This window comes from Girardinichthys multiradiatus, chromosome Y (assembly GCF_021462225.1).
Source record: "Girardinichthys multiradiatus isolate DD_20200921_A chromosome Y, DD_fGirMul_XY1, whole genome shotgun sequence".
NCBI classification, from domain to species: Eukaryota; Metazoa; Chordata; class Actinopteri; order Cyprinodontiformes; family Goodeidae; genus Girardinichthys; species Girardinichthys multiradiatus.
In genome coordinates this window covers 32,377,532-32,394,458 of record NC_061818.1, presented here as the reverse complement: position 1 = coordinate 32,394,458, position 16,927 = coordinate 32,377,532, and the positions used below count along the sequence as shown (strand labels likewise).

Here is a 16,927-nt window from a genome sequence, read left to right as displayed (position 1 = left end):
GTTGGACAATGAAACTGAAACACCTGTCATTTTAGTGTGGGAGGTTTCATGGCAAATTGGACCAGCCTGGTAGCCAGTCTTCATTGATTGCACATTGAACCAGTAAGAGCAGAGTGTGAAGATTCAATTAGCAGGGTAAGAGCACAGTTTTGCTCAAAATATTGAAATGTACACAACATTATGGGTGACATAACAGAGTTCAAAAGAGGACAAATTGTTGGTGCACGTCTTGCTGGTACATCTGTGACCAAGACAGCAAGTCTTTGTGATGTATCAAGAGCCACGGTATCCAGGGTAATGTCAGCATACCACCAAGAAGGACGAACCACATCCAACAGGATTAACTGTGGACGCAAAAGGAAGCTGTCTGAAAGGGATGTTCGGGTGCTAACCCGGATTATAATCCAAAAAACATAAAACCACGGCTGCCCAAATCACGGCAGAATTAAATGTGCACCTCAACTCTCCTGTTTCCACCAGAACTGTCCGTCGGGAGCTCCACAGGGTCAATATACACGGCCGGGCTGCTATAACCAAACCTTTGGTCACTCGTGCCAATGCCAAATGTCGGTTTCAATGGTGCAAGGAGCGCAAATCTTGGGCTGTGGACAATGTGAAACATGTATTGTTCTCTGATGAGTCCACCTTTACTATTTTCCCCACATCCGGGAGAGTTACGGTGTGGAGAAGCCCCAAAGAAGTGTACCACCCAGACTGTTGCATGCCCAGAGTGAAGCATGGGGGTGGATCAGTGATGGTATGGGGTGCCATATCATGGCATTCCCTTGGCCTAATACTTGTGCTAGATGGGCGCATCACTGCCAAGGACTACCGAACCATTCTTGAGGACCAATGGTTCAAACATTGTATCCTGAAGGCGGTGCCGTGTATCAGGATGACAATGCACCAATACACACAGCAAGACTGGTGAAAGATTGGTTTGATGAACATGAAAGTGAAGTTGAACATCTCCCATGGCCCGCACAGTCACCAGATCTAAATATTATTGAGCCACTTTGGGGTGTTTTGAAGGAGCGAGTCAGGAAACGTTTTCCTCCACCAGTATCACGTAGTGACCTGGCCACTATCCTGCAAGAAGAATGGCTTAGAATTCCTCTGACCACTGTGCAGGACTTGTATATGTCATTCCCAAGACGAATTGATGCTGTATTGGGCGCAAAAAGAGGCCCTACACCATACTAATAAATTATTGTGGTCTAAAACCAGGTGTTTCAGTTTCATTGTCCTACCCCTGTATATTATGATCTAATTTAAGTTCAAATGGAGCAACTATTCCTAATTTTGCTAAGATAATACAGAATAAACAGATTTAGAAGTAGTTGTCAAGTGTTTACTGTGCAATATGTTTTCTCTGATCTCCTTATAGAGTAATGCAGCTCTAACAAGCTCTTATATGTGCTGTTTAATTGTGGTGTACAGGGCAGAGCCTGGGGTTGACCGCTCTGCAGACCAGCCACCTGAAGCTTCAAAACAATTTTATCACAATAAGGATAATAATACTGAGCAGCACTCCTCATTTTTCACAACCAGAAATTTTTCCAAACATCCAAATCTGTCTTGAAAGCGAGGAAAAAGTATAAATTATTATTATGATTTCAATCAACTGGCCAGCAGTGTGCAGCAGCAAGGGGAGTACTGCTTTACTGGAGAACTCAGTCACTTTCATTCTCTAATTAGGATTTTAAACCTTATTAATGGAATTATTAAAACTTTTAGCAGTATTGAAGCCTTATCTTTTTGAAACCTTGACATACCTTGAAATGGGAAATAAAAACTTGGTTTAAAAAATACATCAGGGTCATTTGATATTAAATTAAACAAATGTTTGTACAACTACTGGTCATAAAATTTAGAATATCATGAAAAAATTGATTTATTTCAGTAATTAAATTCAAAAAGTTAAACATGTATATTATATTAATTCATTACATACAGACTGATATATTTCAGATGTTTATTTCTTTTAATTTTAATGATTATAAATGACAACTAATGAAAACCCCAAATTCAGTATCAGAAAATTAGAATATTAAGACCAATACAAAAAAAGCATTTTTAGAAATGTTGGCCAACTGAAAGGTATGAACATGAAAAGTATGAGCATGTACAGCACTCAATACTTGGAGTAATAGTTGGGGCTCTTTTTGCCTGGATTAGTGCAGCAATGCGGTGTGGCATGGAGTTGATCAGTGTGTGGCACCGTTCAGGTGTTATGAGAGCCCAGGTTGCTCTGATAGTGGCCTTCAGCTCTTCTAAATTGTTGGGTCTGGTGTATTGCATCTTCTTCTTCACAATACCCCTTAGATTTTCTATGAAGTTAAGGTCAGGCGAGTTTGCTGACCAATTAGGAACAGGGATACCATGGTCTTTAAACCAGGTACTAGTAGCTTTGGCATTGTGTGCAGGTGCCAAGTGCTGCTGGTAAATGACATCTGCATCTCCATAACGTTGGTCAGTAACAGGAAGCTTGAAGTCCTCTAAAACTTCCTGGTAGACGGCTGCGTTGACCTTGGACCTCTGAAAACACAGTGGACCAACACCAGCAGATAGCATGCCACCCCATACCATCACTGACTGGAAACTTTACACTGGACCTCAAGCAACGTGGATTCTGTGCCTCTCCTCTCTTCTTCCAGACTTTGGGACCTTGATATCCAAAAGAAATGCAAAATTTACTTTCATCAGAGAACATAACTTTGGACCACTCAGCAGCAGCCCAGTCCTTTTTGTCTTTAGTGCAGGCGAGATGCTTCTGACACCTTCTCTTGTTCAAGAGTGGTTTGACAGAAGAAATGCGACAGCTGAAACCCATGTCTTGCATACATCTGTGCGTGGTGGTACTTGAAGCACTGACTCCAGCTGCAGTCCACTCTTTGTGAATATCCTCCACATTTTTAATGGGTTTACCAGGTTTCTTCAATATTGAATCTTTTCACAATATTCTAATTTTCTGAGATATTGAATTTGGGGTTTTCATTAGTTGTCAGTTGTAATCATCAAAATTAAAAGAAATAAACATTTGACATATGTCAGTCTGTGTGTAATGAATGAATATAATATACAAATTTAACTTTTTGAATGGAATTAGGGAAATAAATAAATTTTTTCATGATATTCTAATTTTATGACCAGCTCCTGTAGATATCCTAAAGTTTCGTGTATAAAGTTTTATTTTGTAAAGTTTCCTCAGTCTTTTGGACATTAATATATCCTCCATCATTAGCTGCTGCAAAATGTTATTAGCTTTTTCTGTCCATTTAGAAACCTCTTTCTTGACTATTAAAGAGTGAATATTCAGTAACAGTCACCTCAGACAGCTAGTTTCTTTAGATTTTTTTGCATGGTTATTTTACTAGAAATGCCCATGCTAGTTTCAATATTATTAATGTCTTTCAATAGATTAGGCTATGAAATAGTTATTGTCATCATAACTGCCCTAGAGCAGGAATGTTTTAATTTGGTTTAATTTCACTGTGAGAAAAAAGGTTGTTTTTATGAACTGTTTTTATACAGTATAGGCCTATACCTCGTTTCAACAGAGCCGTTTTCTATGCATAATTCAACATTTTAGTGATTATTTCATTTCATGACTTTGTTACAGCTGTTTTTGTAGGTCCTGATTAAAATCGTTGAGGGAAAAAACACATTAGAAACCAAAGTATTTCAATGTTTTATTCATTTCTGTGCATTCAGAAAAATAACTAACGTTTAAACTTTTGATATTAAAAATACATCTCTAAGAAAAAGAAATCATTACACACATTGAACATCTATACCCATGTCCAAACTTAGTCACTGCAAACTGTGGCTGACCATCTATTTAATGTTCAAATGAGCTGCAACTCAACTAAGAAGGATTAAGCTTAATTATTTTCTTTGCTTATTTTAATTGAATGTGCACATGAACATACTCATATCCACACCAACAGTGTGCGGCCATGCCAGAACATTATCTTCTCTCCAGTCAGATCAAAGGTTGGCAGAAGCTTCTGGGTTCCTGGAGGGCAACCAACTCTCCATGACATGCTTTCTCTCTCCTCACACCTCTTACCCTTCCTCTTTCCGTCATACATCACTTCTTCATACATGAACATTTACTACACACATCAGTTTCTGTCTTTTATCAGATAAAATGGGCTTAATCCATTAACTATTTCTATAATTAGCACTTTTCAAAACAAAAGTGCATAGTTTGACCATCACACTGAATATCAGCGTTTAGGGTGTAAACAGCTGGCCAGCACAGGCAATGATCAGCCTATGGTGAAGCTGACACCTTCTCTATCACAGTGCAAATACTTTCACATAAATACGTGTAACTCCACTGAACAACAAATTCCAGCTTTGATAAAATGTGACATTTGTAGTGCTAAAATTCTACGGTTACTGTCTAAATGTCACTAGTCTACTTATGTACATCTTGGTATAATCCTTTCTAACAAGTTCTGCTCTGTGAAATCTATTTTGCATCGGTCATCCCATCTGTCTTTCCTTAACATCCTCACTTCTTTTGTCTGTTTCCTCTCAGCCTCTTTGGGCTTCCTGGGACATGGAGCGACCCAGCGTTTTGGGTGCTTTGGCAAACTCCATGAGAGTCGGCTTGACCGGTGGGAGGTCTCTGGTGATCTCGTCCACGCTCCTCTTGCTGCCATCTGGCGTTGGGAAGGGCTGCAGGTCCTGCTCCGTATGTGGGGTCCCGCGTCCGAGCCTGACACCCAGCTCTGCAGGTATAAAGATGGGCAGTGGGAGGGTGTTTCTCTTTGGCAGCAGCTGGTGCTCCCTCACCCCTCTTTCCACAGTGCCCACCCTGAAGACTCCAAAAGGGCAGCTCTGAATCAGAGAGCGATACTGCCACTGCTGGAACATGGTCTCTCTGCAGGAGTCATCAGTCATGTTCATGGTCTGACTGTAGATGTCAGAGAAAAATTTGAGTTGGAAACTATAGAAGCATTCACTTTAGAGGTCTATGTCATTGGGCTACCTGGTGTGTCTCACCTGTCCTGAGGTTGGGTCTTGAGAGTAACACTGTGCCAGTTGGCACTGTAGCTCTCCCTCTTTGCCTTGTTCTCCTCCCAAACGCTGCAGGTCAGCTCACCTCCCATCCCCACTCCGTTTCTCTTTTCCAGCACGCTACAGAAAGGCATCTTCTTTGCTAGAAGGAGATTTTAGATACTTTTTTGCGTCCAATTTCTTAAAAACTTCCTTTAAATCTGGGATGCTTCAGCTGGATGTGTTTCCAAGCCTCGTCGCCCTTGAGGATGTGTCTGCCTGGACTCAGGTCTGTCTACTGCTTTTATACACGCCGTGTTGCTATTTCTGCTCAATGTTGTCATTCTGCTTTGCAGTGCGTACTGACATCTGACACCGAATCTTCTGTGGCTCATTCCCGGAGACCTAGAGGGCAAACAGAGAAGAAGTTTAGGGTAATTGGTTTGATAATCCCCTGATTTTCAGATTGTACATTCAATCACTTTTTTAATCTCTTGGCCCAGCTCTTTCCACATCAGCTGTGACTACAGAGAGGAAAGTTTAAACAGGTTAAAAAAACTTGTAGACAGGCAACGCGTTCAGTTTTCGGAAATAGAAACAGTGAAACTGCTGTTTTCCAAGGATATTTCAGGCATATGGGTTGGTTTAGAAAAGAAAGGTTTCAGGTATGCTCTCCTGATTTACCCTTAGTGCAGTTCATAAGGATCTTATGCAACAACTGGGCTTGTTATCAACATAACCACCTAGCCACCGCGTTAGATGTCAGCAAAAGCTCCCCTGCCTGTGATTCATTACCTCAGTGACAGAGAACCACATAAGCTGTTATGAACTCAGGTTACAGGCTGTGAAATACATGCACACATCCCCACAAATCTACACAGACTCACCTCTGACAGTCATCTGCTGGTGTGATGTTACTTCCAGTCCCCCATCTGTGACTCACTCACCCACATGTGGCTCTGAGATCATCCCACTGCAGATATCACTTATCACAAACACAGCATCCAGCACGATCATCATAATAACAAAAGGTCTAGATGATCAATCAATTAGAAAAAACGTTTTTATTTCAGGATATTACGACATTAAATTACCAGAAGTTTAACTTTAGTTCTTAAATTTGTGTAAACTCATGTACTTCATTTGAACAGTTATTGCAGTCGCTTGGACCAAGTTCCTTTTCATTGACACCGTGTGTGTAAAACACTGCGCTAAAAAGATACAGGGTACAAGCAAACCTGGGGCATCCCCCCGGGTCATATGTTCAGTCGTAATAGCACTGCAACATTTCTAACATTTCGGACATCTTGTAAGCCTCTAAATATGGTCGTTCCATGTTGAAAACTTGTAGGTGCTTCAGTGTGAACCACATGATGAACAGACCTTCACAATAAAAACAAACTATTATTTATATGTTGATAGTGATTTAAAGGTTAAATGTCTTATTGTGCAAAGCACACAAACTATGGCTTTGAATATATATTTTTATTTAATTGTGCAGCAATATTTGTGACTAAATGTTTCCAGTAACCGCTGACTGATGTGTGCCATTTGTTGACTCGTGGGAAATGTTATCAAATCCTCGATATTGGTGGGTTTCCTCAAATAGATTTGTGACTTCAGGTCAGATGGAATAAGCTAAAGTTGAAACTTCTTTCCATGACATACGGTAACATAAATAACACAGTAAGCTGTTTTCATAGCTTTGATCGTCGTCTTCTTCGGTATTCCATGATTTTGTATTTGTTTTCTGGTTTTTTTGCTTATATTTTATTTTGTTTTCTGGTCTGTCTCAGCTGGTTTTACTTTGTATTTTACATACACACCTGGTTTAATTTTAAGTTTAATTGACCTCAGATCTCAGAATGACTGAACAGCAGAACGAACTGTTAAGCATTTGCATTTTCTGAAAACCAGCTTGCTAATTGTTTTGGTCAGTAAACAGGCTAACTGCAAAAAAGCAATGCAAGGCAATAATTGTGTATTTTCCTGCATTTTATGCATTCATGCTCTAAAGGAATGTGTTCACTGAAGAACTGGTTGTACCACCCTTGGGGGCAATAATTGCCGTGCAGGCTCTGTGATAACTGGCAATGAGTCTTTTACGTCGCCTTGGAGGACCTTTGGCCTACGCTTCTTTGCAAACGTGGAAAATTCTGCCTCGTTGGAGAGTTTTCAAGCATTAACGACTGGTGTAACGTCATACTGCAGCATCTCAATCAAATTTCAATCCAGACTTTAACTAGGCCACTCCTAAATACTTATTTTTCTTCTGAAGCATTCAGAGATGGACCTCCTGAATCATTGCCCCACTCCTTAGCCAAAGTAGCCTGGAGCTTAAGTTCATGAATTGATTTTTTTCTGTTTATGAATATTGGCTCTAACTGTGGTTCACTTGAGTCCTAGGACAATTTTCAAGACTTCTAGATGTCAGTTATTTGTTTCTAATCTGTTTTATAATTTTATTTTGACAGAGGCATTAAATGTTGCTTTTTGAACTTTTTTTTGCCTTCTTTATGTTGTTGGGAACGTTCTATTTTGGTGATTTATTAATTCCAAAGGTCTGGCAGTAATCACTTCTGGGTGATGCTTATGAAACTGACCCAGAAGGTTCGGCAAATCATTATTAATTTATGATTTAACAAGGAGGGCATTTATATTTTTATTTGGGCCTAGGTTAGATCAGATTTGGTTGGTTTGATTATTTCAAATAATTACAGGATCACTGAGGGGGAAAAAACCTTTGCCTAGAATGGTTTATTTTTGTATAAAAATTGCTGGAGATGATGTTAGGGGTAACAGTAGATGCTGCAGTAACAGTAGAAAAAGGCTGGTAAATTGCATGCTCAGGCACTCTTCCAAGCTTTTCATTTGCCAACGCCTACACAAGGAAGCTTCAACAAACTCCAATAATTAATCAATCAAAAGTTATGCATGCCTAGCTTTTGGAGATACTAACCATTATCACTGATGTTTGCACACAAATTGTGCTTATAACAATGACTATATAAAAGAGTAATTATTGAGTTTGTAAATATGCATCAATCTGTGGGCTCTGTGTTTCTGAGGAATGAACAGGGAGCTAGAAGCTTTAAAAAAAAAAAGACAAATCACCCTTAAAAAAAGTACAGACACTTATGTTTTATCTTTTTTTTATCAGTGTATTATTTATCCTGTGAAATGTCTTGTGTCAATCAAATCACAACAATCTCAGCTTTCCAGTGGTATGTTGAACCTAAATACATCTCTTGCTTGGACAGCAAAGTAGTGTGAAAAACTACCAGGACTGCTTTCATCTATCCCATCTGAATTTTTTCAAGGGTTACAGACGGCAACTGTTACTGATCCCCTCGTGACCCCTGAGACCTTAGCTGCCTTAGATCCTCTTTTTCGCTGCTTCAGCTGCAAGCCTTCACCTATAGCCCCAAACCCTTGTGACCTTTTGTCACCACCTTTTAAAAATATCCAGAGTAAAGGACAACAACAAATGACTAACACAGAAAAACAATGTTACCTCTGCTGTTGGTTTTATTAAAGCATCTAAAACAGCACTAAAGCTGGCAATCTCAAATGTGAGCAAGTGAGAACACGTTAAAAGCTGCGCACAGAGGTCTATCCTGGTATTTCTCAGGTAATCAGAGGAAAGAGGAATGCTGCTGAACTTTGTTTATGAGTTAGCTTGAACCAAATTCCATTACCCTGAAGACTTCTTTTTTTGTATAGATGGTAATAATAAACTATTCTGAACACTATTCCTGAGGTTTCTTCTCTTAATTGTTTTTGTTGTTCTTCCATAGAGTACAGTTATCTATTTTTAGGTTTGCTGTCTTCCACCCTAAATATTTTTTCTTAGAATTCAGTTCAAAGACAATAGTATTGTTCCATTGACTCATCTTCTCATGTAAAGATTTATTTTTGTCCACTTATCTCAGGGCAGGTCATGGAGGTAACAGAACCAGGAAGGGAAATCCCATAGCTCTTCTCATTGCCAATACTCTTGAGCCCCTTCTAACTGATCACAAGGAGGCCCCAAGCCAGAAGGAAATTTAATCTTTCCAGCAGGTTCTTGCTTTTCCCCTGTTTCATCTCCTATGGGATGTGCTCAAACGCTTTCCAAAAGCTTCCATGGAAGCATCCCATTCAAATGCCCAAACAATGTCAGATGGCTCACATAAAAAGGAGAAATTTACCATGTCCAAGATTCGGGCCAATTTCCAAGCGGCCTTTTTTTCTCTTAGATCCTGGATTAAAAAAAAGAAACAGATTATTTGATTATATATGAACAGTTTCAGTCTGGTTTTAAAATATATCAGAGTACTAAAAAAAACTCTATCAACAGATTTAAATGATTCTCTTTCAACTGTTGATTCAGGAAAATCTGCTGTGGTTGCTCTTCTAGACCCAAGTGCTGCTTTTGACGCCATCGATTACAGCATCCTCTTCTCATAGCTTGAACAGCATCAAAGTTACTATCCTGTAGTCTTACTTATCCAGCTAAACTGGTGAATATTGTTCAGCTTCAGCATCACTTACATGTGGAGTTCCCCATGGCCCCAGTTTAGGCCTCGTTTTGTTTTCTTTAGATCTGTTGCCTTTGGGTTCCACCTTTAGGAGGTCTTCCATCTCCTTCCACTGCCTTGCAGATGATATTTTAATTTAGTCAGTCAGTCATTTTCTACCGCTTATTCCATAGTGGGTCACGGGGGGAACTGGTGCCTATCTCCAGCAGTCTATGGGCAAGAGGCAGGGTACGCCCTGGACAGGTCGCCCGTCCATCACAGGGCAACACACAAACAACCATGCACACACCTATTCAATTTAGAGTTACCAATTAACCTAACAGGCATGTCTTTGGACTGTGGGAGGAAGCCGGAGTACCCAGTGAGAACCCACGCATGCACGGGGAGAACATGCAAACTCCATGCAGAAAGACCCCTGGCGGGAATCGAACCCAGGACCTTCTTGCTGCAAGGCAACAGTGCTACAAACTGCGCCACCATGCAGCCCTTATTTTAATTTATGTAAAATAAAATAAAGATAAAATAAAGTGATTCTTTTGTTGCATTGTCCCGATGACGTCAAATCATGTATGAATTTCCATTTTAAGTATTAAAAAAAAGAAAAAAAGTTGTCAGTTCTTCCTTACTAAAGTAAAGCAATGCTCCTTTTATTTAAAAAAGTTAAAAAAGAAGTTTCATGCAAATGTCATAAGACTGGTCTAAATAAGGCATTGGTCATTCATTCCTTCATTGTTACCAACAATTATGATAATCTTCCAAAGGCATCTTGTGTTTTCATTCCATGTACTCCGTAACATTTGTCATATGTGAATTTCACTGCAAACTTAAATGCCAGATTTGCTAGGTTTTACTAATTTTACCATTCAGTTAAGTGTACCTAATGTATAAAAATGTGCAAGTGTAGCTATATATGTATTTAAATTGTTTACCTACAAACTTTTGAGACTGATGATGTTGTGAGCCAACTAAAAGCAGAAAACTTTAAGGGGGGCTTTTAATTTGTGCTCTTTATTTTTGTGTGTGGCCACAAGCTAAACCTGCAGGATATCAGAAGACCTCGGCCTCTCTTGAATGAGTCATACTATGCTACTGAAACAATTGCCGTGGAGACCCTGTAAAGGTGAGCGAAAAAAAGTAAAGTCTGTCAAAGCCATCAAGTCACAGCAGTCTGGGCTCAGCAAGGGAGAATTTTGTGTTGTGTAACAATGCTGCCATGGCTTCTGCAAAGTCACATTTACATGAGCTCTCATCGACAAAGAGACAGAAAGTGGGAGTGAGGAACATGATGGGGCCCAGGCAAAATATATTGTGAGGTACTGTATGTTCCATTTTGTTGTGACAGGGAAATGAGTTTGGTGAGATGGCAAGCAGCCTCCAACACAGGTGACCCTGACACAAAGTGCTGGCCTAATGGAGAGATAACTCTATGGAAGTTAACTTCAAACTGATTCCTGCACACAATTGCTACAACTGTGCTTTCTGTTGGTGTCCATCAGGCTGCTGCTGCGTTCAAACACGTGCCTCCACTGGAGTGTTATGTAACAACAACAAGCAGCTGATCATCACAAACACCACCGTCGCCATGCAGATTATAACCCTGTCGGGGCCCAGAGGGATGGTCACACAGACTACACTGGATCAGGGCAGAACAAAACCAGCCAAGAGAAGAAAACTGCTGGGGCCACATGAGGCTGTAAGAAACCCAAATGTATTCAGCTTCAAAGAAAAGTGCCTTTCAAAGGTATTTATACCTCTTGCACTTTTTGACATTTTCCCATATTGCAACCAAGAAATTCACAGTTTTTTTAATGGGATTTTCTGTGAGCTGTGACATACTCTTTGTTTTCAGATCATGGACTGAAGAGTGTTCCTCAAGATGTTGAAAGCTTTCGATATTTTATAGCCTTGTCATATTTTAACGTTCTCCACAGCTTTCTCCCTGACCAGTCTGCTGTGCGCCAAATGTTTCCATCAAACCTCTGAGGCTGACGTTAAACACAGGGGAACTATGTTTACCTCTGAAGGCAAATAATTCTACTCGATTTTATTTAAGGGTATCAGATTAAAAGGAGCCGAAGGTTTTAGATTCTGCACAACAACTTTGTGTTGGCGTAAAATCCCAATTAATTATTTTGAAGCCTGTGGTTCTAAATGATAAAATGTGAATACTTTTGCAAGGCACTGTATATTAGTATTGCCATGCTACTCAGCAGGAAAAAAAATCCTTTCAGGCTAAAGTCTAAAGTTAAACCAACATGCTAACATGTGACTATGCACAAACAAGAGGCTTTAGGCAGAGACTTTTATTTTATTATAACCAAACACACAGACTTGCACATCTACTTAGATTTTTTTTTCACATTTTCCATAGCTTGCTGGAAGGAAAACAGCACCCCCGCATACATCCCATCAAAGCAATCTCACTCACACACAGAACCAGTTCGACATACAGTACTGACTACTTCTTTCAGTTTCTATTTCCAAATTAATCTGAATCCAAATGCATGCTTCAAACAAGTGTTGATCAGATAAAAAGAAATCAATGTTAAACAATATTAATAAAAAAAAAATGAATTGTGACATTAGATTACTAGGCTATTTATTCAGTGTTTGCAGAATCATGTGATTGACTGGAATTGCTGATAATCACAGGACAAAAGATAAAGGGGTTCTGCTGGAAAAAATCATTGCTACCCTGAAGGTCCACAGCAAATGAACAATGGACTCCTTGGTAGGGAGAAAAACACTCTCACAGTAAACTTATATTGAACTTTTCACTGTAAATCTGTAAGAATCCCCGCTTAATTTGGAAGAGAGAAAAACAGAAATGGGGAGAAAAAAGTATTTAGCGTGCAGCAGCAAACGCTCAATTTGAGGCTTCAGACACCTGAGGGCATTCAAGATTGATGACTACTGCCCTCTGGCTTCTGTCTGCCATCACTGCAAGCCAGCAGATTTTATTGGATCAGTTTTTAATCATCTTTTTCACTCTCATCCTCTTCTTCATCGTCATCATTGCCACGCCCATTCATGGCCTCGACCCTGGCCAGCAGCAGGGGCAGGTTTATGGCCAGGCCCGGCATCTCCTCGTCAGAGTCATCAGTCGGAGGGTAGAACCGTTTCGCCTTGGCCAAGAAATCTTCAGCTATGTCGAGGTACACGAGGCGATCCTGCAGAGGTGAAGACAGAGAAAGGTGAACTACTTACTGCTATAAGCTGCAACTTACAGTTATTATCTATTATAAACAAATATGTTATCGAATTAAAAGGATACTTTGGGAATTCTGATGTGAGATTCTGATAAACGTTTATAAGTAGTTAATTTACCTGCATAAAATAACTCTTGGTGGCTAATGACTACTCCAAGAGGGGCCAAGACCAAAGTGGACTTCTACCTTCCCAAAACAACTCCAGTCTTAAAAAGTGGATAGCAGTTAATGCAAAAGCTATTTTATGAACCTTTGTGTGTACTGGAGGGTCATTTAGTGATAAGCTGTTGACTGAGGTTGGAGGTGGTGTGCCACCAAAGATCTTCCTGTGTGAAACACATACTGAGAGAGGAATATGTAATTCCAAGTAACTCCCTAATAGAAAAGTTAGGTAGTGTAAAAATCTATAAAATAGCTTTCAGTTTAACTTCTTTAATGTTTTTGTTTATTACACAGTAACTATGGCCAGAGACACTTTACATGTTCCGTTTCACATAGGAAAATCATTGGTGGCGCACCGCAACCTACCACCATTTCCTGAGAAAATAATAATCATCTTCTGTTAAATAAGCACCCAATCCAAACGTGACAATAGTTTAAGTATTCATAAAATAGTGTTTGCATAAACCAATAAGATGATTTTCAGACCCAAGATCTTTTAAGATGGTAGAACCCTGCTTTGAGCTCAAACCGTCTGAAGTGAGCCGTTAGCTTTAAACTACTTGATTAGCTAATCTGAATTTATAATAAATGAATGAAGTTATTTGCAGGTAGAATATGACCTATCCCTTTAACATCTGAGTAGTTTTTTTGGCCTTCTCTCACCAGGATGAACAGATATCGTTCAGGTGGCGGTTCCTTGCTGCTGAAGATGGAGGTCTCGGTGTGCAACTTGTGTAGCATGGCGCGTGCTGCCGGGGCATTACGCATGCGGTCAGCTGAGGCACCAGCAGATACTGTCAGCAGTGAGTCTGCCTCAGCCATGAAACCTGGAACAAAATGAACAGCCTTAACAATGACAGCTGTGTTCTGCTGATTGTGTTCCTGTATGTTCTAGTTTTACCTAAGTTTTCCAAGACAGTTTTCCATTTGTCTCTGACTTCTCTGCGTGTATCTCTCATGGCTTCAATGTCCACACTCAGGCGACGATAGCCCTGCAAAAAAAAAAACGTGTTTTTTTTTTATCTATGCAAAAGGTTTTTGGTCTGCTTTTCTCAACTTTGACAAATAAAATATGCTACAGAACAGAATCTATGGTTCCATTAGTAAGATAAGTCGTCCAGGTCCTGAAGCAACAAAACAGCTCCAGACCATCACACTACCACCACCATGTTTGACTGTAGGGATGTTGTCCTTTTTCTAAAATGCTGTTTTAGTTTAACACCTTCCAAAATACTCCACTTTTCTTCTCATCACTCCACAGGATATTTTAATAAAAATCTTGTGGATCATCAAGATGCAAATGTATTTAGCCTTTTGTGCTATCTTTGGTCAGCTGTGCTTTTGGCCTTGGAACTATCCCATGGATTTAATTTTTGCTCATTAACTTTAGTCGAATTTTGAACACTTAACTGAGGCAAGCGAGGCCTACAGGATTTTAGATACTGTTCTGGGTTCTTTTGCGACCTGTTCTTGATGCAGTCTTAAAGGGTTTTTGGTAGGTCAGCCACTCTTGGGATGGTTCACCACTGATTCATGTGTTCTCTGATTTGTGGATAATAATAAGTTTTGCTGATGTCCAAAATCCTTAGAAATGGCTTTGCAAACCTTCCCAAACTGAGAGATGTCAATGAGTTTGTTTGTAAATACATTCTTGAATTTATTTAGATTTCTGAGATGTTTTACCCTACTTCATGTTGTCAGATGGGTTTTGTTTAAATAATTACGCGACTCTTGCTGTAAATATTGACTTGACAGTTGATTCATGATTCAATAAGGAATAAATTTACCTTTTCACCTAGGGGCTGGTTTGAATAGATTGTTTTCCTTTAATTAATAAAATCATAATTTCTAAACTGTTTGTATTTCGTCAGGTTACCTTTCTCTGATGTTAAAATGTGTTTGATGATCTGAAACATTTAAGTGTGACAAAAAAGCAAAAACAGCAGAAATCTGTAAGAGGGAAAACACTTTTACAGCCCTGTATATGTATTTACTTTACATATAAAAACATGCAATACAAAACAATAATATATCAGTTGTTTATACTTGTTCTTTTTCTTTCTTCCCTTCCTCTACATACCGTAGATCCAATGCGGGTCATATTCCTGGCCTGAAGCAGGGTGTAAAGCGTCCGGTCATCATCTCTTTCTGAGTGGCTGCGGTCTCCGGGTTCACTCCACAGGTTGGTCTCCTCATCTCGTCGCTTCTGGACTTCACGCGTAAAATAATCCAGCGGGTCTGGACTGTGTTGTAGCACAGCACAGCACAACTCATTCACTGACATATTGAAATATGTTGTTTTTTTTAAGAGTCAATCAAATGGTAAGGATCTGCAGGAGTAGAAAATTATTTCTCTTTTTTAACTGTTTTCTTACGTTACAAGAGGTTGCTTTTCCTCTTCATCGTCCTCATCTTCAGCACAGCAGCAGCAACAGAACTGCATGCAGAACCTCTTGACAGCTGAACCCATCTAAAATGAGCAAGAGTCAACAGGTACCAGGTCTGCACAATGTAACAAACTCCAGATGGAAGTTCTGCTTGACCTTATTTGAAAGATGCAGCACCTTCTTTGGTTCTTGAAGCAACTTCTAGTGGCACTTCTGCAGCTCAGTGTCCCCTGTGAACGCTCTGGAGAGATTTTTTGTACTGAGATGACCTAATTCATGGATAGTATTTCAGGAAAAAAAAAGCACAAAAATATTGGCTAAATGAAAAAAGTATTGCAATATACTGCAAGAACATTTATGTGATCCACTTGAGCAAACCAGAGTTCCTTTTCAGATTTAAAACAGACAGGAAATACAAACAAAATTAAAGACATAAAAACTAATCACTTATCTCCAATCTCTACCTAATTTTCAGGCTCCCATTTTCTACAATCTCGCCATGGCTCCACACTGAGTCTGATGTTTGGCTGGAAAAGCTCAGGGAGATGACATCCCGACAACTGGTGCTTCTTATCAGCCTCACATAGAGGATAATACGGGCACTAAACAGGCTTTTGCTCTCATTGATAACATTTACACACCCATAACCTCAGAAGACAGTCACAGCACAATCATGTGAGCAGCTTTGTGTCCTATCCTATGAATTGTGTTTTGCCCCGAGGACAACACATCTTTTCTACAGCAGTAGGGCTAATTGTACATGCTGTATCTACCACAATGGTGTGGATTTAATTTTTAATTTGATTATATGCTGTTCCATAGGATGTAAATAATTTATAAGCTTTAAAGGGCAGCACGTTTAGATTGACGTCTTCATTTTTACAAAAGACATCCTGAGCTCTGGAAAAGCATTGTGTGTGTTGGCATGTGGAGTGGATTCCTAGCACCCAGCGTGACTTTCTGTTGTTAGGCTATGGCATTAATGCAAAGTAAAGCTGTAATAAACGAGGCCTCAGTCACAGTGTGTCGTTGTTCAGTGCGTAAACACGATCATGATGCAGTGCAGAAAAATGTGTGTCGATAAGACCAAGACCTTCGAATGTGAAGGGTTTCAATATTTGTACTAAAATTAATAAGGTTTCTATATTTCAAAGACAAATAATATCAAAATAAAAATAAATGCAGATTTCGCAGTACGGGCATCAATTTTCATTTGAACAACTATCAAAGATCACACCTTTATTTTGCAATCAAGAATGAAGGTTATATTTTTTGCACTTATAAGAGACTTTTATTCAAACTGCCACATAATTTATAAGGTGGACTGAAAGTCAAGTTGAGGAAAAGTCCATCCATCCATTTTTTACACACAGTCTCTCCCTGCAGGGTTTTGGATGCTGGCGCCTATCTTTGCATCACTGGACAGGAAATGGGTACACCCTGGGCTCATTCCCAGTACAAGACAGAGGAACACAAATAAGAACAGAACAAATTACCATGCATGCACACACTCACAACATAGGGGTACAGAGTGGCTAATTTACTTAGCTTGCATGATAATGGATGGTGGGCATAGGCAAGAACCTGGGAAGAGCCAAGATAGGCGCCTCCACACCGAAAGGCCCAGATCAGGATTCAA

General features: G+C 39.6%; 2 protein-coding genes and 1 long non-coding RNA gene across 3 annotated transcripts; 1 reads left to right on the top strand and 2 right to left on the bottom strand.

Annotated features, from left to right (window-relative positions):
- Nucleotides 1-3,679: 3,679 nt before the first annotated feature.
- Nucleotides 3,680-5,289, bottom strand: LOC124864709 (telethonin-like). The gene is made up of 2 exons (XM_047359587.1): nucleotides 5,017-5,289; nucleotides 3,680-4,927 (listed from the first exon to the last, which is right to left on the bottom strand). The coding sequence occupies exons 1-2, from the start codon at nucleotides 5,163-5,165 to the stop codon at nucleotides 4,546-4,548; spliced, it is 531 nt and encodes a 176-aa protein (XP_047215543.1). The 5' UTR covers nucleotides 5,166-5,289; the 3' UTR covers nucleotides 3,680-4,545.
- A 5,682-nt stretch (nucleotides 5,290-10,971) lies between these two features.
- LOC124865072 lies at nucleotides 10,972-16,474 on the top strand. The gene is made up of 5 exons (XR_007037438.1): nucleotides 10,972-11,271; nucleotides 12,584-12,724; nucleotides 13,568-13,704; nucleotides 14,987-15,083; nucleotides 15,764-16,474. It is a non-coding gene; the product is annotated as an uncharacterized LOC124865072 (long non-coding RNA).
- On the bottom strand, nucleotides 11,803-15,885 carry LOC124865071 (melanoregulin-like). The gene is made up of 7 exons (XM_047360085.1): nucleotides 15,753-15,885; nucleotides 15,466-15,557; nucleotides 15,277-15,371; nucleotides 14,982-15,144; nucleotides 13,803-13,893; nucleotides 13,565-13,728; nucleotides 11,803-12,700 (listed from the first exon to the last, which is right to left on the bottom strand). The coding sequence occupies exons 3-7, from the start codon at nucleotides 15,369-15,371 to the stop codon at nucleotides 12,503-12,505; spliced, it is 711 nt and encodes a 236-aa protein (XP_047216041.1). The 5' UTR covers nucleotides 15,466-15,557; nucleotides 15,753-15,885; the 3' UTR covers nucleotides 11,803-12,502.
- Nucleotides 16,475-16,927: the final 453 nt, after the last annotated feature.

Bases quoted from the DNA above. Each gene is read 5' to 3' on its own strand.
- LOC124865071 (XM_047360085.1), bottom strand. From the start codon at position 15,371: ATGGGTTCAGCTGTCAAGAGGTTCTGCATGCAGTTCTGTTGCTGCTGC. The intron at 13,894-14,981 runs GTATGTAGAGGA...TTTTTTTTGCAG, and splicing joins TGACCCGCATTGGATCTACG to GGCTATCGTCGCCTGAGTGT. The intron at 13,729-13,802 runs GTAAAACTAGAA...ATTTTGTTCCAG, and splicing joins AACTGTCTTGGAAAACTTAG to GTTTCATGGCTGAGGCAGAC.
- LOC124864709 (XM_047359587.1), bottom strand. From the start codon at position 5,165: ATGCCTTTCTGTAGCGTGCTGGAAAAGAGAAACGGAGTGGGGATGGGA. The intron at 4,928-5,016 runs GTGAGACACACC...TGACATCTACAG, and splicing joins AAGACCCAACCTCAGGACAG to TCAGACCATGAACATGACTG.